The following is a 25,201-nucleotide window of genomic DNA, read 5'->3' on the forward strand; positions in this document are numbered from 1 at the left end:
TATTGAAACTTTTTAAACGATAGAGTTTGTGTTTGTTGGATTAAATATTTTTCAACTAATACATTCTCACGACTTTTTGTTGTAGTGATGCAGTCACCTTTCTAAGAGTGTCCTGACCTATTCTATCCCCTCAAACATTTAGAAGACAAAACTATTGACCATCACCCCAGACGCCATGTTACAAAAATTTCTGGACGATTGTCATACGAGAACGCACATTTTACAAAAACAAAATACATTAATTTTGAATTTTCGTCTTCTAGAAATATACTTTTAAATTACTACCGGATAATAGTTAGAAGAGTACATTAACTTTGCTTTAACAAAAAAAACATGACTGTTGAATTTTTTTCATCTGGAGGTATACGTTTTAGTGACTTCTGAATGATAGTAAAGTGGGAACACTCATTTTACAATAACAAAATCAGAGTAGGAATAGCATTCAAATTGATTTCTCTCTCGAGTGATATTAATTCGAGCGAAATAAATTGTCTACTTTCTTGTGAATTTATCTTTCTTTCTCGTGACTTTTAAAAATAAATCTCACGAGTTTTTTAAAGAGCGGAAAATAAATTTCTCTCATGAGTACAAAAGAGTATTTCATGAGTTTTATAATATTGTAAATCTTAAGAAAATGAAAATTAACTTTTTTATGTGTGATGTGTAAACATACATGTGCATTGTATGTATGTGCGTGTGTCAACTTTAAAGAGTTATGTTTGCCTGTAGATGTTCGTAAAGTTTTAAAATGTAGTAAATTTCCAGAAATTTCATTATGATTTTATGGCTTTTTTCGATCTTTGTGTACGTGTGCAAATAGAAATATCAATTGTTATTGTATTTTTGTATTTTGTAAAAATAATAATATTGTATGTAAATAAAATTGCATTGACAAATTTTTAATATTAGTAATAGCATCATATATGCAAGTAAACATTTTTATTTTTTAAACCATTTGTTTGTCGCCATAAAACCTTTTTCTCCGCACAGACATCCATCACATACATACAGTGAATCAACTAAGTTTTTTGCCTACTTTTTTAAAAGAATTTTGTTTTTTATCATACATAAAATTCGAAAAAACAGGTAAAAAGTAAATTTATGTTTTTCAATTAAAAATGGAGATTGTGTAAAATGGTAAAACCAAGAAAAAAATATTAAAATACAAAAATGTGATGTTATTTGCCTTAAAAATGTTTAAAGGATAATAATGAGACGGTTTCGATATAAAAATTAGTTTTGATTTCTAAAAAATATAAAACAATGAAATATAATTATGAGATGTTTAATCATTAACATTAAAAAATATAAAATAGAATAATTGATGAAATGATCCAAAGAATTATTAGAAAAAAAAACGCACTGAGTGGTGCTTCAAAATCTTGAACAGCCAAAGGGAGGCAACTTGTATCCAAGGAAATTACTCAAAATTACTTATTATTTTCGAAATTTAATGAAAGAAACGATAGATTTCATGTTAAGTCAAATTGATAAATTCTTATAGGTATATAAAATAACAAATCGGTTAAGAAATGTGGTTCCACTACTAAAATATGTAAAAATGTTATTCTAATATATAGGTGTAATAAAAACATTAAATTTTATAAAATAATGCAGCAATATTAAAAAAATAACAAAAAACCTAAAAAAGCAAAATACTTTATTGACCTAGAAAATTAACAATACGTTCACATTTTATCAAAAATCTCGTTAATTAATATCATGATTTTACTTTTAATGGTAGAAAATTAATATATAAAATATTCTTTAAAAAATACAACAAACAAATTGCTTTATTTTTTTAAAGTAAAGTTCAGATAAAGTTTTTTCTTAAAATTTATAAAATTTTACATAGGCAAATTACTTAATTGATTCACTGTATGTACGTACATCCTTCTTACTAAATTTATTTTTTACCACCGCCATTAAACCGGTTTTTGTGCACACATTTTCTGTATGTGAGTTTTATTCAAATTCTATCGATTTTGATATCTCTTGTGAGAGAAATTAATAAAACAATATATATATATAAATATCGCTCATGAAGTGAACATAAAAAATGAAGAGTTTAAAAAAATAGATCTCGCGAGATTAAAGATAAATCTCTTGAAACTGAGTTGTAAAATCAGAGAAATAAATAAAATTGTTTCACGAGTGCAAAAAAATGTCTACTCTGAACAAAATACATTGTTTCCGAATTTGTATCTTCTTGGTTTGTATGTTTATGTCACTTCTGGAAGATAGTTTGAAGAGTGTTCACATTAATGTTGTATTTTATTCATCTGAAATTGTATATTGTATTACTTCTGGACGATTGTCAGACGAGAGCACACATTTTACAAAAATAAATTTCAGCGACTGGAAGTATACTATTAGGTTACAACCGGGTAATAGTAAGAGTACAAAAACAAAAAAATATAAATACACCATTTTTAGCGTGAACGATAGAAAAATAAATAATGCAGAAATTTTGCTAAGTTTTGTATTTTGTCCAGTAATGTTCAGTTTTAATTATTCAGATCTCCAATCGGACGTGTCCCAGTTGGCGGATAGGGTGAGCTAAGCATGGTCTTTTTCGACACATTGGACATAATGGTCAAAAACGATGGTGCTAGCTCAATATAAGGCAGACCTGACTAGATACATTTTTTTTGACAAATGGTCTAACAAGTCTGTCATATCTAGATGAGTGCATGAACCAGGACAATCTTTTTATGATATCAGTGAATATATTTTTGACAAATGGTCTACTGATATGCAAAGAGATGATAGAGTGCTGTTATGATTTATGAAACATCTGATAACAGACGGTTATATATGATAACAGGACTCCTCCCCCCATGCACAAATCCGCGGACCAAAACTGTCAACCCCATCCCATATTTCCCAGTTATCCCTCTTCAATCCAATCCCAATAACCCCTTCCCATATCCCCCACTTGTAAGGTTAAGGTGGTTGGAAGCAGTGCCGGGAACCTGAATGGCTAGTTAGTGGTTAAAGAGGACTAGTCGTTAACAGCTCCCCTCCGATGCCAGGGCACGGATCGGTTGTAATGCTTAGCCTAGCCCACGTACGCCGTCCCTGCGTGGGTCGTCCATCCATTACGCGCCTACTCGTGGGAATCACATGGAAAAAACAACAACAAAAAACAAACAATAAAAAACCCGTGGAAAGCCAGTTGGGGAAACCTAAACTGGTGGACTGCAAACAGCCTGCTATCTAACCTTCTGGTGATAGCACGGCTAAACGCAGCGAGGAAATCTTGTCCGTAGTGGCAAGCACCTCATCAGCTGCAAAAGCCTTAGCTGGTACGCCAGCAATCACCCCTGCCTCGGGCACTGCGGACCAAGCACTTCTGGACAGGTTGGATCGTCGAACTCGATGTCAGGTATAACAAATTCTCCCTCAACCGCCCTCACTTCTAACGAAAACCCCCTAGTCGCAAAGATCCATCTAGGAAGGCTTTTGTTCAAAGGCGTGTCGCCATGCGTTTAGTCGAGCGACTTGGAGTTAAGTCGGTCGATGCGCTTCCCACGGACGAAAAATCGTCCCTAGATTGGGCTAAAGCTCTACTGGCTCAGCCGGAGCGTTCTGACCCTCCTACAACCTCAGATGCAGCGGACCAAGCTACATCTGCAGGGCCTAAACGGCAGCGATCGGAGGAAGAACATGCTCTCCAGGCAGTCCCACAGCCGAAGACTAAACGTCAGAAGCAGTTCGAGACTCGTATAGTCAACAGACCCTACAGCGAAGTTGCCAAAAACCCGCTGGTTAGGGCCATTGTTGACAAGAGTGTCAACGACGGAGCTATCTCCCAGGATAAATGGTTGATAATCCGTCAAAAAATGCTGGAGGTGTATTGGAAAATTCTCAAAGAGAATCCCGGTCCATCTCCGCAGAATGATGATGCTGGCTGGTACCAAGGTCACATCAAACTGCTGGCGTGCACGAACGAGCGCTCAGCAAACTTGCTTAAGTTGGCGGTTACGTCTATAGGGGAAGTGTGGCCCGGCGCGAAACTTGACGTGATCCCGGTTAGTGAGATACCTCGCAGACCGAGATCAATCACGGTTATTCCGGCGGAACCACACGAACCAGAGGCGAATCTGGCGTACCTTCAGAGCGGAAACCCTGACCTACCTACCCATAATTGGAAGGTAGTCAAGGTCACCGAACCTGAAGGTGCTAACAGAAAGGCGGTCGTGGTCCTTAACAAGGAATCGTTGCCGTTACTCCGAGAGAAGCAAGGCAAAATATACTACGGATTTGATAGTATCAAGCTACGCGTCTAGCGGGGTGACGACAAACTAGACCCCAAACCGGTAAGCACGGACGGAGAAAAGGTAGACGATACCACTAACTCTGACGAACAAATGGACGCCCAATCAAGTACAGACTTGATTGGGAATCTATTTGATAGCCAGGGCGAAGTGATTGACGAAGACGAGCTTCTGAAACAGACCCAGAAGACGATGACGTCACTGACCATCGTCACTGACACGACCCTGACCAAGATGAAGGTGATCCAAGTGAACCTTAACCACTCTAAAACAGCTTCGGCTGCATTACACCTCCACCTTGAATATCAAGGGGAGGATATAGCGTTGATCCGAGAGCCGTGGACCCATAACGGCAACATACTTGGAATCAACGTAAAAGGCTATAAAATACTATACGCAAAAGGCACAGGTTACATTAGATCTTGCATACTTGCTAAAAGCACCCTAAATATCTTCATTCTATCTTATTACAGTGATGAAGATACAGTAACAGCAGCATGGGAAACAGAGGAATCCACAATGTGGATCCTCTCCTGCTATATGGCGCACGACCAGACAGACCCAACGCCAAGTAACACGGTCGTCAGGGCAGTAAGTGCAGCAAACGGAAAACGCATCCCTGTTATTATAGGCGCAGATGCAAATGCACACCATACACTATGGGGTAGCACCAACATCAACACACGAGGTGAGTTTGTTCTAGACTTCATTTTAAACCATAATCTTGAAGTAGTAAATAGAGGTTCAGAACCTACATTTGTAGTTGCAAATAGACAAGAGGTACTAAACATAACGCTTGTAAATACAAGTCATTCGCACATAATCCGAAACTGGAAAGTATCGGAAGATTGTTCCTTTTCAGATCATAGATATCTCGTATTCTCGATAGAAAAAACACAGGAAAGGAAAACCCCCTTTCTAAACAGAAGAAAGACAAGATGGGAAGAACAAAACCGAATCCTGACAAGTCTTCTTCAAAATACGCCGGAAATAAACAATACAGCAGATATTGACAGAGCTGTAGACAACCTTACACGCTCTCTTAATCAAGCAACAAGAAGAACATGCAAAGGGTAAAAGTAAACCTCCTTGGTGGTCCTCGGAAATAGCGAATACTAGGAATAAATGTCGCAAACTTTTCAATGAGGCCAAACGATCAGGTGAATGGTCCACATATAAAGCCTCATTGAATAAATTTAAGAATCAGGTTAGGAATGCTAAACGCTGCTCATGGAGAAGCTTCTGTGGTAGCATCGAAAGCTCTTCAGAGACAAGTCGTTTATGCAAAATCCTGTCTAAATCACAAACCGTTCAACGCTACATCCAAAAGCAAGACGGTGAGTGGACGTGTGGACAAGAATCCCTACAGGAATTAATGGACACTCATTTTCCAGGTAACTTACCATTGGATACTACAATGGAAAGACCACAAACGTATTATCAAACCCCGATCGGAATCTCTATAGACGAGGGAATGATAAAATGGGCAATAAATAGCTTTAACCCATATAAGTCACCGGGTCCGGACGGCATAATTCCAGCTGACCTGCAATATAATGCAGAATTAGTTATACCATGGCTTAAATCATTGAATCATTGACGTCCACATAAGATCGTCAATAGAACCTATACTCCTATCCCCTTCACAACATGCCTACAGCAAAGGCAAATCAGTTGAGACGGCCCTACACTCATTAGTGGGACATATAGAAAAGTCCTTGGAATTTGGAGAATACACGTTAGTGGCCTTTCTGGACATAGAAGGAGCCTTCAACAACTTCAAACCCGACATCATCATATCAGCTCTAGAAGAGCTTGGTATTGAGACATCAGTGATTAAATTCATAAAAGACCTTCTTCATTATAGGATTATCCGTTCTAACATGGGAATGGCATGTATTCAAAGAATGGCAATCAGGGGCACACCTCAAGGTGGAGTCCTATCACCACTTTTATGGAATGTGGCCATAAACAGCCTACTAATGAAATTTGACACCCAAAGATACAAGACTGTTGCATACGCGGATGACGTTGCGGTAGCAGTATCAGGTTTCCATCTAAATATGATGTCTCAAAGACTCGAAAACGCACTCAATCTACTAAGTAAATGGAGCGTTGATAGTGGTCTGAGCGTAAACCCTAGTAAAACCGAACTTGTACTCTACATCAGAAAATACAAGATCGGAAATTTTACCCTACCTCGACTAAACGGAGTCGTACTCCCACTTTCGAACAGTGCGAAATACCTAGGGGTGATACTTGATAGTAAACTATCATGAAAGAGAACATCACAGCCAGGGTAAATAAAGCCTTAATGGCAATGTACATTTGCAAGAAGGCCATAGGCAAAAGATGGGGACTAAATCCCAAACTGGTAAATTGGATCCATGAAGCGGTTATTAAGCCTATTCTCTTTTACGGGGCTGTTGTCTGGTGGAAAGCACTGGACAACAACTCAAATTGTATACTTCTTGATAAGGTACTAAGAAGGATAGCAATCCTTATAACAGGAGCACTGAGAACAACTTCCACTAAATCTCTATTCGCAATGCTTAATTGGATCTGATAGCCAGAAAACAGGCACTCATCACTGCCCTCAGACTCGATGCCATAAATGCGTGGACACACAGGTCATACGGCCATTATCGAGGAAACATCTTTCCTCCCGGACAATATTGATTACTGCACACCCAAACCTTTCCTCCACAGGGACTTTGGATACACAATATCCGAAAACTCTTCACTGGAGAATAGTTCCCCAAGAACCCTCCTAGTATATACAGATGGTTCTAAAAAAGGGGAACGAGTGGGAGGTGGCATTTTCATCCCTGAATTTGGAACCAAAATAAGCTTTAGGATACAGAATAATTGTAGTCCACTACAGGCTGAACTATCAGCCATAAAATTGGCTTTGGTACTACAGAATATCAGAGATATTTAAATTTGTACCGATAGCCAAGCTACTATCAAATCCCTGATTGGTGTATATACTACATCTAAAACTAGTCCAGGAATGCCGGGCATCCTTAAACAGGATGGCGAGACATTCAATAATCGTGCTCAAATGGGTACGGGGACACGGCGATTTGACTGGCAACTATATCGCTGATGAATTAGCGAAACTAGGAGCCTCAATGTCCGACAGGGACATAGACATCTTTTGCGGAATACCGCTAAAAGCCTGCAAGACCATAATAGATGGAAAGTTCTATGAAATTTCTCAGACAAGATGGCGAAATGAACCAACTTGTATCAATACCAGGAAGATATGGCCAAATTTGGACAGTAAACGCACGTCATATCTTCTGCAACTAAACCGCCCTCATATCAGCAACCTTGTTGCTGTCATTACGGGGCATATCTTATTGGGAAACCATGCAAGACTTGGAATTCCCCACAACGACTTCTGTAGAAGTTGTCAAGACGAATAGGAGGAAGAATCTATTGAACATCTTCTCTGTCAATGCCCTGCGCTAGCATATACTCGAACCGTATATCTGGGAAAACAACTATTTGATGATTTGTCAGAACTATCTAGTCTAGGACTGGATAATATAAATGCCTTCATCAGGCACAGTAACTGGTTTTAGGACCACCAAGCCATAATTAAGGCACTCACCATTCCACAAGGACAGACCTCTCAATCTTCTCTTCCACTTCAATTTCTCTTCTATGACTTAATCCTAAACTATCTTCTACTACCCTCTACTCTCTTTCTTTTATATTTTACTATCTTTACAGGTATCACAAAGGGACCAACAGGACCCAAGTGTGCATCTTTGCAGCCTGAATACATAACCTAACGGCTGGACGAAAGCTGTTGCTAATGCCGAATGCGGAGCCAATAATTCATTGAAATATAAAAATATGGTCTTCATTGTTTGAACTAAAATTTGACTTCGCTATTTCTTTGTCCGGTAATAATGATTGAGGTGTACAGAATCTCTTATTGGCACAAAAATTGCCTACGGCATCAGTATTTACAAATAATTATACGAACTTAATGCTTAATGCATTATTTTTCGTTTTATTAAATGATGTAAGCCTAGTCCTTCATATACATATGTTCTGGTAAGTATTGTTTTTTCGAACAATTGTAGCTTCAAAGTACATAATTTTGGTTTTTCTCTTAAAAGTTAATGGGCCTGTGTCTGTTATTAAGCAAAATAACTCGGGTTTTCTCTCATTTCGTGCAGGTTTTACTACAGGTGTTTCTTACTTAATGGCATTATCGATACAGATTGTTAATTTTGGTACATTAAACTCTATGAGAAATTATTTGAATGTTTTGTTATAAAAGTTGTATAAAGTTTTTAATTAGGACTCGGAATTTATAAAATTAAAATTTTAAATTTAAAAATAATAAACACCAAATTGACAACAATAAAATTAATAATGATTGATCTGTTTTGTAAAAAATCTAAGTCGGGATCAACCGACCAACCGTGGTATCATCAAACTTTTGGTAGAACAAAATAAAAATTTTTAAGTGCATCTTTGATGATCCAAAATGTATTTTTGGAGCAATATTAATCTGTGAAATCAAGAGCATTCTTTCTGATTTGTCATAACAATCAATTATGAAGGTATGATTTTCTACCAATTCTGCAGTTTCTGAATAGGGAACAATGTTGAACGACAATGGTTTCCACCGTAGATATGCAAATGAAGGAGTTGAAATTTTGAAAAAAACTATTGCAGCATTGTGATCGCTATAAAGAATTTACTAAATCAAAAATCGTGAAAGATATTGTTTTTGTAAAAAAAAATCCTGTAAATAATTCAAACTAATTAATAAATGTTGCTATACTTCTCTTTGTTGCAAGAAAAAAGAAAATCTATTTAATTATTTCAAATATTTTTATATATTTTATACAATGTATTATTTACGAGAAAGCATAATGGATTTTAAAGGGCGAGAATTGTGTAATACTTGACGTGCTTCATTTATACTAATGTTTGTAAAATCGACACCATCAACTTCAAGAAGCTTATCAAATGGTTGTATTAATTGAGATGCATTTGATTCTGAAGACGTCGAGACAACAAATATTCCTTCTTTGTTAGGTAAAATATCAATTTCAAAATCTCTTCCATTCTCCAAATTTATATTTACTTGTATAACTCTTGGATTTCTATGGGCACCGAAAAGCCATTTTGTTCTCGATCTGTTTTTTGTTTTTGGAAAAATATTTGATCTTTGTAACGTGTTTATCGGTTCCAATAATTCATTTTTGCTCAGAATGGATGTCAATGTATTTTCAGCACCTTTAAATTCTTCAGATTTGCTTGCCTCTTCTTTCTGATCAATTTTTTGAACCATTAAATTATTTACAAAATCAAAATTGAGTTCAGGTTTGTTAGATAAATTTTTAAAAATAGGACCTGTTTGTAAGCAAAGTTGGCTATTGTCGTCAATCATATCTTTAAAACGGTGAAAATTATGGTTCTGCTCTTGTCGTTTTCGTACAAATTCGTACTTTGTTAAGTCGTCAACACTCTTTTTTGTAAAACATCGTGCTATATGATAAGGAGGTGGTTTTGGAATGTTCTCTACATTAACAAATTGTTGACCAAGATTGCTTGAGTTTTCTGTATGTTTTTGCAAATCTTTTTCTATTTCTATGTCCTGTCTTTGTCGCTGTTGTATATAGGACTGTATGTTTTCATGGCTAAAATTACTTTCGACTTGGATGTTACGCTTATCAATCTCAGATATATTACCTAACGGCTGTTCTTTAGATGTATTGCATGACCAATATTCAGGACAGTTTTTTGGTTGTAAAGATTGATTTGACGTTTTGTTATCCGATCTATTTTCATTAAAAAAAATTACTTGGTTGTGATTATTGCAGTTATTAGGAGTTTTTGCATTATTCACATGAACATATTTTGCCATTAAACGTAATTCCTTAGGATAGGGAGTAGGTGACCGCATAAGAAAGTCTTTAAAATTGGATGCTCGTACTATGTTTGAGTTTTCAGAAGTTAGGTCTTTATTATTACAAGATATTGTTGTTGTATTGTTGGTTGAATTAGTACATGACAATAATACTTTGTCATTATTAAACGATATCGACGTCGATGTTGTCAAGGGTAACATCCCTATTTCTGGATTTGTACGTAATATTGTTGTTTCTTCTGCAAACCATATTCGACGTTTAGATATAGCTGCATCTTTTAAAAGTTGCTCTTCTTCGACAACGTTGTTTTCTATACTAATGCAATTATTTCGCTCAGCCGGTGCTTGCATTACACCTAACTGAGGTAGCATGAAACAAGTCAGTTGAGTTTTTTTTGATATGTCTGCATACTGCAATGGTATTAGAGGTTGAGATTGATTATTGCTAATCCACAAAGATGTTAAATTTACTAGACTTAAGAGAGTCACAGGTAAAGTAGCGATATTATTTTGAACAATATTCAAAACTTTGAGATTCGTTAAGTGTCCTATATTATCGGGCAATGCAGCTATTTTATTGCGACTAATGCTTAGGACACTAAGTACGGAACAAGAACATATTTCATCAGGTAATTTTCGCAAATTATTATCATCAGCAAATAAATACCGTAATTTTCTTAACATTCCTATTGTATTTGGTAAACGAATCAGTTTGTTGTGACTTACAACTAATTCTTCTAAATTTTCCAAATAAGATATGCTACTAGGCAGTTCGGTCAATTCATTTGATTCACATTTTAATGTTACCAAAGACTTGAGCATGCCAATGCTAAAAGGTAGAGCTGTTAAATTATTTATTGAAATTGTTAAAACCTCTAAATTACGACAATTGCCAATTTCATTTGGCAAGTAACTCAAGCAATTTCCATGTGCGTCACAATGTACTAGTTCCCGTAATTTTCCAATCTGATTTGGAAAATCTTGAATTTGATTGAAATCAAACCAAAGTTCACGCAATTGCTTTAGTTCGCCAATGACTTCAGGCAATTTGGTAAACTCATTACATCCAATATCAAGGCGTTGTAAATTCGTCAAACGCTGAATCGATTTTGGTAATGAAATTAAATTATTTGTACGTAGTTCTACTATACGCAAATTCACCAAACGACCAAAATTTGCGGGCAAAAACTCCAAATATGTTTCGTTTAATATAAGCTCTTGCAATGAAATCAGACATGTTATTGCATCCGGTAATTTTTGCAAGGTATTACAGCTAAGATCTAAGTGTGTTAAATGCTTACAGGATTTTATGTTGTCTGGAACGTTTGATATAAAATTTTTACTTAAATTTAATTGCTGTAACTGGCGCAACGATCCGATGGCTTCTGGAATGCTTTCCAAGCTATTGTTATTCGCCAATAAAACTTTAAGTCCTTGACAGTAAAATAATTGCGGCGGAATATAGTTGATCCTTGTTGACATTACATTCAATTCCTCCAAAGTCCTTTCATATTGCCACACTTGAGGAAATGATTCTGACAATATATTATTGCTATAGTCCAGTTTATTTATATTATTCTCCATTCGAAATTGAAAACAAGGAAATAATTTTGATAAAGACATAATTTATGTAGCATTACTATCAGCTATTGATTCTTAGTTTATTTGTATTTCATGAAGGCACAATACTTGTTATATTATATTTTAACATTACAGTGACATCAAATCCATTACCAAATCCCCTAACAATAAATAAATACTATCGCAAAATTTACATTGAGAAGAGAATATTGCAAAAACTTATTCATTATAAAAATATTTTTTGAACAAGTGTTTATACCAAGACCAGAGCCCTGCGACGAAAAATATTGGAGGCGGCTGACACTAAAGATGTCGGATTAAGTCAACTGAAAGCCGACTAAAGGACGCATGTGAACAAATATATATTTGTAAATCAACCGCTTGAATAACATTTTTTTACGAATGTAAACAAAGTACATTTTTAATTAATTTACTTTGAATGTAAACGAATGATCAAAGTAAATTAATAAAGTAGCGACACGAGTTTTTGTACAACAAACGTCTACAAAAACCACAGGCAATTTGTTTTTGTTTACAATACTCACTTGTCAAAATTTGTTTACAAAAATGAACCGATAATTAATGCAAAATATAGCATTATTTTTTTCCATAAAAACATTATTTTACTTTCCAAAAATATGTTGTTATTTATATTAAAAGTCACAGAGTTTTCTTTATTTTTTAAAAATTAGAACATTTTTAAAAATATTATACACTTAAAATAAACTTTTTCACATTAAATAAAACAAATTACTCAGAAATTTGTACAAAAGCAAGCGTTAAAATGAAAACAAATATGGCAACATAAACATTTTTGACAAGTAAGTCCACAAACAGCAAGTTTAAAAAATAGTCAGCTGTTCAAATGAGTCTACTTTATAAATTTACTTTCCTTATAAGAAATGAATGACCGAAACTAACACATACAAAATGATTTTACTAACACACATGCAACATTTTTTTTATAGAATTGTCGAAAAAAATTTAATGGATGATTCCATCAACAATGACAGTCAAATGGCCGGTAAAATGACCGTTACTGGACCCAATGTGTGGTATAGGGTTGAATTTGCATATGAAAGAATGAAACAACTACATTTTGATTAAAATGTATTAAAATTTATATTTTGATCAACAATGACAGCCAAATGACTGTCACTGTGTTACAGAGTTGTATTTTCGTCGTTACAAATTAATTGTTTCTGCGAAAGCCAAAGATCAAGAAGCGAAAAAATAAAAAAATTACAAAGTCTTTAAATTATAAAAAATAAAGAGAATTATTATAAACTAAATTTTAAAAAAGTTCAGGAAGTGGATCAGAAGATAAACAATTCGGAGTTCAATCAATGGTAACATAAATATGTACTTATGATTTTTATATTTCCATATTTATGAATACTTATGTATTTCTTTACAGACAACTTATATCCACAAATTAATAGGAGCGTCAGAGGACTTAAGATTCTGCGAGATATGTAAAATGGTGAAAAGACTGGTAATTTATGTATATGATTACTATATTAATAAAATTAAAAATATATACCTATATATTAAAATATCAATAAATTCCCTTAAGTCTTAAAATGTTAATAAATTGTGTTTTATTATAAATTGGCATAGCCGTCAGATTTGACGGATAAATTCATCAAGTGTGATCGGTCAACTGTGATGGATATATCCATAAAGAATGATTAGTCAATCGTGACTAACATTTCCATCATCCTTGATTGGTAAAAAGCAAAAGAGTGAGCAGCTCAAATATATGTTTTAAAGTCGATAGAATTCATAAGTGCGAGGGTGATGCAACATCACATGTACACAAATGTTTCCATCACTTTTTACATATTGCCCTTAAGAAGGTGATGGGAGCTTTGTTCTACGCAATGATGGGTATATTCGCAGTAGTGACAGTCAATTGACCGGTCAAATGACTGTCACTGTTCTTTTAGGGTTGATTTGTGAGGGTTAAATAAAAAATTGTTTGTTTACATTGAACTGTAAATTTTTTCAAACAAATTTGTGAAAAAAATGAGGAAAATGTTCTTTTTGCGGCAAAATTGGTGTCAATTTGGGCTTCCAAATTGCGATTTTGGCGCAAATTCCTCATTTCTGTTGTGTCATTTAAGAGTGGTAGTTGGTGTTTGGGGATTTTTTAGGAGCCGCAAATGTGTTAAGGATTGTCTAGGAGGGGAGAATCTTCATCGCTTTCCGAAGGATCCGACAAGGTAAGAGTTTGAATTTTTAAGTGTCCAGTAAAGCCGGAACGTAAATTCTTATTTTACAATTTCAATGGGAAAAATTTCTGTCCAAAATGTAAACTGAAAATTTGCTTTTCCGGCTTTAATTCCAATTGGTTAATATATTTAACAATTCGAATATTGTGCAAGTGTGCTTTGTAAGAGTGTTTAGTGTATTCTTCTTTTATTGCCGGCCGGCTATAAAGTCTTTGGTCGTAGCCGGTGGCTATAAAAAATTATTACACAAAAACACTAACATTTACAAACACAAGGATTGGCCTATAGATTAGTGTATAGACTGGTGTATGGATTACGTTATAGACTAGTCTATTGATTAGTCGATTGAATAGTCTGTTGATTTGTCCATTGACTAGTCTATTGAATAGATTGATCAGTCTATTGATTCCTTTATTGCTTACTCTATTGACTACTTTATTGGTTAGTTTATTGACTAGTCTATTGATTAGTTTATTATCTAGACCAGAAAAGGTCGATAAAAAATCATACTAAAAAACTAGTATTCATTACAGTAATTGTAAGTTTATTAAATAAAACTTTGTAACATATTTGAAAATTATAAATTTAAAAATATTTTTGGCTTCTATTTCAGTGTATTACGTGCATAATTTGGTCCAATTATCTTCAGGTCAGTAGCCTTGACAAAATTTGTAAATTTTTCTCCATAGTGTAGCCTTAAATGAAAATATAATAACTTTGTTAATAATGATTTTTGTTTTTTTCTTTTATTTTATTTTCAGGCACTTGATATATATACTTATCGCTGATCTCGGAAAGATTTGGTCCAATTCGTCCATTAGTTTCAGGTCAGTAGCCTTGACAAAATTCGTCAATGTTGACGAAAAGTGTAGCCTTAAATGAAAACAGAAAAACTTTGTTAATAAAGATTTTTGTTCTTCTATTTTCAGGCACTTGAGGATACTTACCGCTGATCTCGGAAAGTTTTGGTCCAATTCGTCCATTAGCTTCAGGTCATTAGCCTTGACAAAATTTGTAAATTTTTGTCCATAGTGTACCCTTAAACGAAAACAGAAAAACTTGGTTAATAATGATTTTTGTTTTTTTCTTCTATTTTCAGGCACTTGAGGATGCTTACCGCTGATCCAGGAGAGATTTGGTCCAATTCCTCCGTTAGTTTCAGGTCAGTAGCCAAAAATTAGAAATTTTCCATATATTTTTCAAACAAATTTTTTTCTTGAAAAAAAAAAACAAGGAATCAATGTTATTAAGAATAAAACACATTAAAATCTATTTTTCTTTATTTACAGATATTACTTACCATTTTTCCACAAGGAACAACTTATTTGGAGTTAATTTTGTAACTTTTTTTAATAAATAAAAGAACAAAATAAAAAATTGTGAATTTTTTTCAACAAATTTTGTGTTTATTTATTTATTTTTGCACCCATTTTAAAAAAGGTAGTGTATAGTATGCACACATTGGTGTGCGTATGTGTGTTATTTTTTCTTTCATCCCTTCAAACATTTAGAAGACAAAACTATTGCGCATCACCCCAGACGCCACGTCAGAAACACTTCTGGACGATTGTCAGACGAGAACGCACATTTTACAAAAACAAAATACATTGATTTCGAATTTTCGTCTTCTAGAAATACACTTTTAAGTTACTTCTGGGTGATAGTTAGAAGAGTGCATCCATTTTGCTTAAACAAAAAAACATGACTGTTGAACTTTTTTCATCTGGAAGTATACGTTTTAGTGACTTCTGTATGAGAGTTGGGTGAGAACACACATTTTACAATAACAAAATACATTGTTTCCTAATTTGTATCTTCTTGATTTGTATGTTTATGTCACTTCTGGAAGACAGTTTGAAGAATGTTCACATTAATGTTGTATTTTATTCATCTGGAAGTGTGGATTTTAGTCACTTCAACAAAATACATTGAGTTCTAGTTTTCGCCGTCTGAAAGTATAGTTTTAGGTTACTTCCGGATGAAAGAAGGAAGAGTACAAAAACAAAAAAATATAAATACTCCATTTTTTAGCGTGAACGCGAAAAAATATATAATGCAGAAATTTTGCTAAGTTCAGTGATGTTTTGTGTTTTGTCCAGTCATGTTTAGTTTTAATTATTCATTGTTAAACTTAAATGAGTTATTGAATTTAATGTTCATAGAAAAATAGTGTAATTAATATAATGTGAATCTTAAGTAATAAAAAACAATATGACAGTGTTGTGTTAAAAGTCAACTGTTAATAAACATATAATAAGGTTTTGTTAATTGGCGAAGTTTATTAAATATATACCAAAAAGTAATTATCTTCAAGGATTATATAAATTAAATTAAAAAGTAAGTTGTCATATTTTACATTAAAATACTATTTTAGGAATAAGTTAACAACTCTAAACGGTTTCCATTTCCATTATTTTTAAACGAAGTCTAATATCTTAATTGGTCTAGGAGTTACAAGCATTTAATGACTTTTTCAAGTTGTACGTTTCGTCTTTCATTTGATGAACATTGCATTTTTAACCTATTTAGGTTTATTTGAGTTAAATCTTATCTTTCAATATTTTTAAACTATTAGCGCGTTTAGGTCCTGTTTCTAGATTACGTATGATCACTTTGAGCTAAAATGTTATTTGTATTTCATTATCGTAACAAAACAAAATACATTTAAATTTTTACTTAAAGTATTCAAACGCTATCTGGAATCATTATATTGAAATTAATACTACTGTTTTATACATAAATTATTTTTTGACTTGGGTCACTCGACACGAAATTGCCCATATAAGATATTTAATATTGAAATCAGATATTTTTAAACCCACCTTTTTTAAAATAATACAATTTTATTAATTTTCATATAGCTTTGGATTTAATTATTCTAATTATAGGTACTTTTTTAGTTATTAACACTAGGTCTTTCTATGACCTATCATATGATACTAATATTCTTAATATTGATCATGCCGTTCCCAAGATATTAAACCTAAGTAGATAGTTTTTGAACGTGTATAACTCCTTAATTAGAAGAGAGCAAAATAGTATTGCAGTATTAGTGTTAGTGACTGTAAATAATTTTAAAAATAATCCATGGCTCGTAATTTCCAATCTTTATAGATGGTTTAATTCCAAGTTATTAAAAAAATGTTCATGAAAGATAATGTTTTTATTGATTAAAAACAATAAATTAATTAATTAAATTTTAATTATTTTATTTTTTAGAAAGTAGTAGCTAATATTGTATCCCCTATTAAAATACTTTTCTAACCGAATTAAAATATAAAAAAGGGATCTGGTAAGTTATATATGTTTTATTTCATCACGCGGTTCCATTAAAAATGTCGATTATTTGCAGAAAATGTAAAAAATTTTAATGAACCGCGTGATGAAATAAAACATATATAACTTACCAGATCCCTTTTTTATTAATTTTTTAGAAAGTAGTAGCTAATATTGTATCCTCTATTAAAATACTTCTAACCGAATTAAAATATAAAAAAGGGATCTGGTAAGTTATATATGTCTTATTTCATCACGCGGTTCCATTAAAAATGTCGATTATTTGCAGAAAATGTAAAAATGGATCTGACAGTTTAAACTTTGGTGGTAAATGTATTGGACATAAGAGAATCCTATTTTATTGCTTCCTAAAGTATAAGAGGTAATTTCAATAAATACAAAAGTATGTACATATATTCAATATTAATTATAACATTATTATACCCTCCACCACCATCAGTGGTGATAGAGGGTATATATCAGTTTGTCATTCCGTTTGTAACACTAAGAAATATTCATCTAAGACCCAACAAAGTATATATATTCTTGATCCTTATGAAATTCTGAGTCGATCTAGATATGTCCGTCTGTCTGTATAAAACACGCTCACGTTAAAACGAAGCAATGGAACCCCACAAATATTCATTGTTATCCTTAGCAGTATGGTATTGAAAATCAGCACCTCCCATACAAATGTACATATTCCCGGAAAATGGGTTTATTGTTAATTGTTTATTGTTAATAACTTCCGTTACAATATCGATATCTTAACAAATATTTACAAGTTAAAGTTTCATGTCAATACAATTCATACCAAGGAAAAATTTTTCCATCGGTCCACAATTGTCATAGCTTCCCTCCCGAAAATCACATAAACGCGCATAACTCATTACTTAATTAAGATATCGATATTAAATTTGGTACAAGTGTTGCTTTTATATACAGAAATTTTACAATGAAAGATTTTTTTGATCTGTCCATATTTGCTCATAGCTCTCATACAAGGTCCCCTCCCGAAAATAGCTTAAACGCACATAACTCATTACTAAATTTAGATATCCATAGAAAATTTGGTACAAGTATTGCTCCTATATACAGAAATATAACCATAAATGTTTCTTTGGATCGGTCCATAATTGGTCATAGCTCCCATACAAGGTCCCCTCCCGAAAATCACTCATTACTACATTAAGATATCGATATTAAATTTGGTACTAGTATTGCTCTTATATACAGAAATAATACAATGAAAGATTTTTTTGATCGGTTCATATTTGGTCATAGCTCCCATGCAAGGTCCCCCCTCGAAAATCACTTTAACGCGCATAACTCATTACTAAATTAGGATATCTATATAAAATTTGGTACAAGTATTGCTCTTATATACAGAAATATTACAATAAAAGCCTTTTTTGGATCGGTCGATAATTGGTCATAGCTCCCATACAAGGTCCCCTACCGAAAATCAGTTAAACATACAAAACTCATTAAGATATCCATATTAAATTTGCTACAAGTATTGCTCTTATATACAGAAATATTACTATAAAATCTTTTTCCGATCGGTCCATAATTCGTCACAGCTTCCATACAAGTTCCCCTCCCGAAAAACACTTATACGCTTATAACTCATTACATAATTAAGATATCCATATAAAAATTTGGTAGAAGTATTGCTCATATACACAAAAATATTACTAAGAAATTTTTTTCCATCGGTCCATAACTGGTCATAGCTCCCATACAAGGTCCCTTTTATAAAAACACACATAGAAGGTTCCCTTCCGAAAATGAGAAAAAACGCACATAACTCATAACCAAATATTAATATCCATACGTTTATCAAAAATATTTCTTTTATATATTATAAATTCACTATAAAATTGTTTCACGACCGGTCCATACTTGGTCATAACTCTCATACTATGTTCAGAAAATCACTTAGATTCACAATATTTATTACCAAGTAATGATATATATACAGAATTCTAAAATTTTGAGACCCCTTTTACTCTTACAGTATACATCCGATTTTGCCCAAAAGTATATCATTTTAAATGTATTTCTTCGAAGATGTGCACAATTTATATATTAATGAGATCGGTCCAGATTTCTGGGAACTATAACCATTTAAAATTGTTACTAACAAATAGAAACAAAAGTCACACGTACGTATGCTTGAACTAAATAAAAAACAAAGCAAGAAACAAAACATAAAAAGTAAACAACATCCAGTTGTTTACATAAAAAGTAAACAACATCCAGTTGTTTACATAAAAAGTAAACAACATCCAGTGATGCCACATATAATCTTAAAATTATTAAAATTTTTATCTGTATTCATTTTACAATTCTATGAACTAGTTTTAAGACGAATAACTAATCCATTAACTAGTCATATGACTAGACCTGTCCTATACCTATAGACCTGTCTGCGGTTAAGGCTAAAGACAAATATCTAGACTAGTCTTGAATAGTCTATGAATTTGTCTACAGGCTGTTGTGTGGCCAGGTCTAGTCTATTGATTAGTCAATTTGCTAATCTACTGACTGATCTTTTAGTAGTCCATTGATTTGCATATATATAATATATATATATATATATATATATAATATATATATATAATATATATATATATATATATATATATATATAATAATATATATTATATATATATATATGTATATATATAATATATGTATAAATATATAATTATATATATATAATATATATATATATATATATATATATATATAATATATTTATATAATGTATATATATATATTATATATAATATATATATATATATTTATAATATATATATATATATATTAAATATATATATATATATATATATATATATATATATAGTTATATATATATATATAATATATATATATTTATATATATATATATATATATATATATATATATATACTGATCCATTGGCTAGCTTATGGCTAATTTCCAGTCTTTGAACTAGTCTCTGGACAAACGTCTATGGACTAGTTTGTTTACTACTCTATGAACCAATCCGATAAGTCTTTTAACTACATCATTGGCTAGAGAATGCACTAGTTTTCGACAAATGAAGTTGAAAGTTTACTGAAAATTAGTTCATCACTAGTCTTTTGAATAGCATATGAACTACTCATAGGACTATTCTATAGATGTCTATGGACTAGTCAGATGTCAATGATATATAGCAGTCTACAGACTAGACAACGTACTATTTTAAGGACCAGCCCATGGACATTCTTTTGACAAGTTTATTTACTACTCTATGGATTACTCGATGGTGTAGTCTAGTCTAGAGCTGTCCATTAACTAGCATATGGCCTAGTCCATAAGCTAATATATACTAGTCGACTAATTTATATTCTATTGTCTCTTGACTAGTCTATCGACAAGTCTATGGCCTAGTCTTTTAACCAGTTTATTAGCTAGTCTACACGTAGAGAAAAAACATAGTTCAAAATGGTTACTATAACTAAACTATATTCACTGTAACAATATATTTTATCAACACCTAATAATTGTTATTTTAATTATATTTAAACAATATTGTTTTTACTGTAATCATTTTCATGTTCATGGCGATTATAAATTTGAGTATGATTCACTGAAAAATAATTTAATTTTCAATAACTAAGTAATGTTACCGATGAAAACATATTATGTTAATAACAAATATTTCAACTTACTACGAATAACCATTATATGTTAAGTTTGCTATATGTTATATAACCATTGTATGTTATGTTGTTATAAATAACCATTATATGTTTTGTTGTTCTATGTTTGTTGGTACAATAACAAAACAACTTTAGCCACACACCTCACACATATTATTTTGTGTGTGTGTGTGTGTTGTTTTAATCACAATAAAATGAGTTGAATTAATTTTCATTTGGTTAATAACATTATATGTATAAGTATTTCACTTTGTATAGAATAATGTGGTTATGTTTTTGGGAATCAAATCGAAATTTGTAAATCGGTTGGAGTAATGTAGGTTTTTTAGAAACTGTAATTTTACTGATTCAGTAATCAAAATAGATTTGATTTCGAATAAATCTTTTTTTGTAAAGACATATTGATCACATTAGATCATAATATAGTCATTATGATAAAAAATATTATGATAAAATATTTTTGCTGATTTTAATCATAATATGATATTTAAAAATTGTTACAATAACCATAATATATTTAGACTACAATCCATGGTTGTGGTAACCATTAGAAAATGGTTACCACAAACATGTTTTTTTTGCGTGTATTATCTAATATATTTATGGGCAAGATCACTGTCTTATTTAGCTTTTAACTAGTAATTCTATGAAAGACCATTGACTAGTCAATTATGTTGTGCAATATTCATTCTGAAAAAAGTACAATAGCAATGAATTGCTACCCTTTTATATTGAAGTTTTTTTTTGTCTTCTGCCAAAAAAGGTAAAAAAAGTACAAATCTATTTACAATTTTATTTAACAAGCTTTTATTGGTTTACATGAGAAAAGTTGTTTTTTGGACAGAAAAATAAAAATAAACTTTATATCCCACTTACCTGGTGACAATTCCTCAGTAATCCCCTCTATAGCAACCGTAAAAAGTGCCAACATAACAACTGACACAACAAGCCATTGATGTTGCTGCAGCAGTTGCCATTGTTTAAATTTAAACTTTTGCTGTTGAGGGCGTATAAAATGCAATATTCGAAATGATTGTTTCGGATTTAGATGTTGGTCGTATTGCTGCTGCAGATATGTTGTTGAGTTTGGCATTGTCATTGTTTGGGGTTTTTTTGTTTGTTTGTTTTTAACAAGTGCTTGTATAGTTTCACTTATACTAAAGTTGCTGCTACTATTTTCATGTAAATCAAAGTGTTCCAATTTAAGTATTAAATGCAATTTTAACTTTAACAGATTTACTTTATTTTTATTTTTATTTTGCGAAAGCTTCTTGTACTTGTTAAGAGAACAAAAAAAGTCTAACAATTCATCAAAAATTTACTGAATTTTGGATTTAGTTACTTTAGTTGGATTGAAGTTTTTTTCTTTATTGTTTTGTTTAAAACTTTTTTAGAAGTAATTTAAATTAAAAAAAAATACTGTTTATGGATTACAGTCGAAGTGGTCTACCAACTATATTAGAAATAAAACGAAATTAACACCTGTAAAGAAAGTTTAAAGTTTTAATAGTTTTGATATTTAAAAAAGTAATTTAAAAATTAAAAAAAATAGTTTTTTATAGATAAAGACAAACTGTCATTATGTTTAAATTTCGAAAAAAAAAAATATTTAATTAGTTGTCATAAAAATTCAAATTTAAACAAAAAATATTATAAAACTACTTATTTCGTTTTAAAAAACTTTAATGTTAAGCATCCTTGTCTACATGAAATTGAACAACAAATTAAATGCAAATTTTTCTTTTTTTTATAACAAAACATACTTGTCACTGCAGTTTATTTACTCATACAGAAAAGGTCTTATATAGAAGAAGAAAACGAAAAACAAATAAAATTTATATAAAATAAGATAAACACGTACTATCTGGACTGATGACAGTTTGACATTTGACAGTTGTACTTTACAACAGTTACAGCCAAAAAAAAAAAAAAACAAAAAACAGCAACAACAAATAAAAACCAAAAAATGTAAGAGATAAAAATGTTAAAAAATATATACAAGAAAATACGAAGACATAACAATGACATATAAAATAAAGTAAATATAAGCATATTGTTATTGTTGACATTTTTTACATTTTATTCTTGTTATTTTGTATATTTTCTTTTTTAAATTTTCTTACGACAAAGTCTTGAATCTTAAAAATGCACAAAATATTATAAACATCTATAATAGACCTGCTCTTAAAGTTTATTAACAATTAAATAGAGGAAACCTCCGATAGAGAAGTACTGAAATATAAATGTTACTTTAAAATGTTCTTCGATCGGTCCACAATTGGTCATAGCTCCCATACAAGGTCCCCTCCCGAAAATCACTTAAACGCTCAAAATTCATTACCTAATTCAGATATTTGCTACAAATATTACTTTTATATACATAAATGTTACCTTAAAATTTTCTTGCGATCGGTCCACAATTGGTCATAGCTCCCATACAAGGTCCCCTTCCGAAAATCACTTAAACGCTCAAAACTCATTACCTAATTGAAATATTTATACATCACTTAAACGCTCATATCTCGCTACCTAATTAAACTATTATTACAAAATTTGGCACACCTATAATTTTGATATACATAAATGTTTTTTTCCGATCGGTCTACAATTGGTCATAGCTGCCATACAAGGTGCTCTCCCAAAAGTCGCTTCAACAACCATAACTCATTACCTAAATAAGATATTTGTACAAAATTTGGCAAAAATATCACATTTATAGACGCAAATGTAACCGCAAGTTTTTTCCGTTTGACCACAATTTGTCATATACATAACTCATAGCTCCCGAACAAGGTTCTCTTTAGAAAAACATTTAAGTGCATAAACTTATTGCCAAATAATAATATCCATGCAAAAATTTGGCACAAATATTACTTTTATATACATAAAATATACTTGAAATTTGTTTAACGATCATCCATAATTATTCGGTCATTTTCGAAAATTACGTAAACACTTTTTACTCATTACCAAATAAAGTTTTTAAAAAATAAACTTTTTATTTTACTTCAGAAATGTTCCTGTCAATTTCTTTATCCGATCGTTCCATCGAAAGCCATTTCCACAATATTAATCTAGTTACATTATCATAACTATAATTATAAACAATTATATCCTTATTCATGAAGATATTAGTCGCTTATTTTATGTTTAGTATGCAAATTTTTCAAGCAACATTTTTATCTTTTTCTTTCTTCTTTATTAAATATTTCACTCACATGCAAATGATTAAATATAGATAAATCAGGGTATTTAAGATTCGGCACGGCCGAATATAGCACTCTAACTTGTTTTTGCTTAAGTTTGTTTAAGGGGTTACTATCAACCGAAGGGACATATTTTTGGCCCATTTGAGCCACAATTTTGGGGCGATTTTACCATCTTTATAAGTAAAATCATTAAAATGGCGTATTTTGACCACATTTTCATTTATCTTTCCCTTTTTCCAGAGGTAAATCCACAATTTAATATTGAGATTTATTTGACTCCTGTTGTATCTAAAAGTAATATATTTTGTTGTAAGGATCTGTACTTAAACGTTCCGTGATGTTTTTTTGAGATCGTTCTTCTGTTTCTAATTGAATTATCTGGATCTTAAGCCTCTTTTCGTTCCACTAGGATCGATATTTTCCGGCAAAGTTGGCTAGTATATATTCATGTAGATATTAGCACATATATATTTTCAATTTCCCCGATATTGTAGCGGAATACAACTCCAAAACATGCCTTAACAAAACGTCATCCTCTACATTAGATTTAAGTTTTTACTACTTATAACTTTCACGCTTATGTTGCCCATTACAATAACACTGTAGGTCAAAGATTTTGGGTTTATTTTTATCATCGTAAATAATATTTAACCAGATATCAATATTTTGGAATTAGACCATAATGATATGGAAACATTCAGCCTGTAAACCAATGGTTATAAAAAGAATGATTCTACTATATTGAATGGCGTTTCTTAGAGTCATGTTTATACCCTACACCACTATAGTGGGGAGGGTATTATGCGTTTGTGCTGAAGTTTGTAACACCCAAAAATATTGGCCCTAGACCCACCTTAAAGTATAGCAATCGCCTCAGAATCACTTTCTGAGTCGATTTAGCTATGTCCGTCTGTCCGTCCGTCTGTCTGTCTATCTGTCTGTGTGTCCATGTAAACCTTGTGCGCACGCTACAGGTCGCAATTTTCAAGATAATTTGATGAAATTTTGCACATACTCTCATTT

At 31.9% G+C, this 25,201-nt stretch overlaps 2 protein-coding genes and 1 long non-coding RNA gene across 8 annotated transcripts; 1 reads left to right on the forward strand and 2 right to left on the reverse strand.

The window, feature by feature from the left end:
• Positions 1-9,121: 9,121 nt before the first annotated feature.
• LOC111689800 (protein lap1) lies at positions 9,122-12,096 on the reverse strand. Its single transcript, XM_023452262.2, has one exon. The coding sequence runs from the start codon at positions 11,803-11,805 to the stop codon at positions 9,163-9,165; it is 2,643 nt and encodes an 880-aa protein (XP_023308030.2). The 5' UTR covers positions 11,806-12,096; the 3' UTR covers positions 9,122-9,162.
• A 1,530-nt stretch (positions 12,097-13,626) lies between these two features.
• On the forward strand, positions 13,627-15,395 carry LOC124420457. 4 transcript variants are annotated; one of them, XR_006941221.1, is made up of 6 exons: positions 13,636-13,988; positions 14,611-14,646; positions 14,759-14,824; positions 14,905-14,989; positions 15,097-15,159; positions 15,287-15,395. XR_006941221.1 is itself a non-coding variant. In XM_046953301.1 (5 exons), the coding sequence occupies exons 1-5, from the start codon at positions 13,792-13,794 to the stop codon at positions 15,330-15,332; spliced, it is 435 nt and encodes a 144-aa protein (XP_046809257.1). In that variant the 5' UTR covers positions 13,627-13,791; the 3' UTR covers positions 15,333-15,395. The 4 variants fall into 4 exon arrangements, 2 of the variants coding, with proteins under 2 accessions (XP_046809257.1, XP_046809264.1); XR_006941222.1 differs by having other exon boundaries at positions 13,637-13,988; positions 14,927-14,989; XM_046953301.1 differs by lacking the exon at positions 14,611-14,646 and having other exon boundaries at positions 13,627-13,988; positions 14,927-14,989.
• LOC124420460 lies at positions 14,525-15,450 on the reverse strand. Of its 3 annotated transcripts, none has more exons than XR_006941228.1 (5): positions 15,298-15,450; positions 15,115-15,212; positions 14,945-15,035; positions 14,776-14,870; positions 14,525-14,692 (listed from the first exon to the last, which is right to left on the reverse strand). It is a non-coding gene; the product is annotated as an uncharacterized LOC124420460 (long non-coding RNA). The 3 variants fall into 3 exon arrangements; XR_006941227.1 differs by having other exon boundaries at positions 14,763-14,870; positions 14,945-15,055; XR_006941226.1 differs by having other exon boundaries at positions 14,763-14,870; positions 15,298-15,449.
• Positions 15,451-25,201: the final 9,751 nt, after the last annotated feature.

The sequence above is a fragment of the Lucilia cuprina genome, chromosome 2 (assembly GCF_022045245.1).
Source record: "Lucilia cuprina isolate Lc7/37 chromosome 2, ASM2204524v1, whole genome shotgun sequence".
Classification (NCBI taxonomy): domain Eukaryota; kingdom Metazoa; phylum Arthropoda; class Insecta; order Diptera; family Calliphoridae; genus Lucilia; species Lucilia cuprina.

Excerpts from the sequence above, each read along its gene's own strand:
- LOC124420457 (XM_046953301.1), top strand. The coding sequence starts at position 13,792 with ATGAGGAAAATGTTCTTTTTGCGGCAAAATTGGTGTCAATTTGGGCTT. Across the intron at positions 13,989-14,758 it reads TTTCCGAAGGATCCGACAAG|GCACTTGATATATATACTTA; the intron begins GTAAGAGTTTGA and ends TTTTATTTTCAG. Across the intron at positions 14,825-14,926 it reads AATTCGTCCATTAGTTTCAG|GCACTTGAGGATACTTACCG; the intron begins GTCAGTAGCCTT and ends TTCTATTTTCAG.
- LOC111689800 (XM_023452262.2), bottom strand. The coding sequence starts at position 11,805 with ATGTCTTTATCAAAATTATTTCCTTGTTTTCAATTTCGAATGGAGAAT.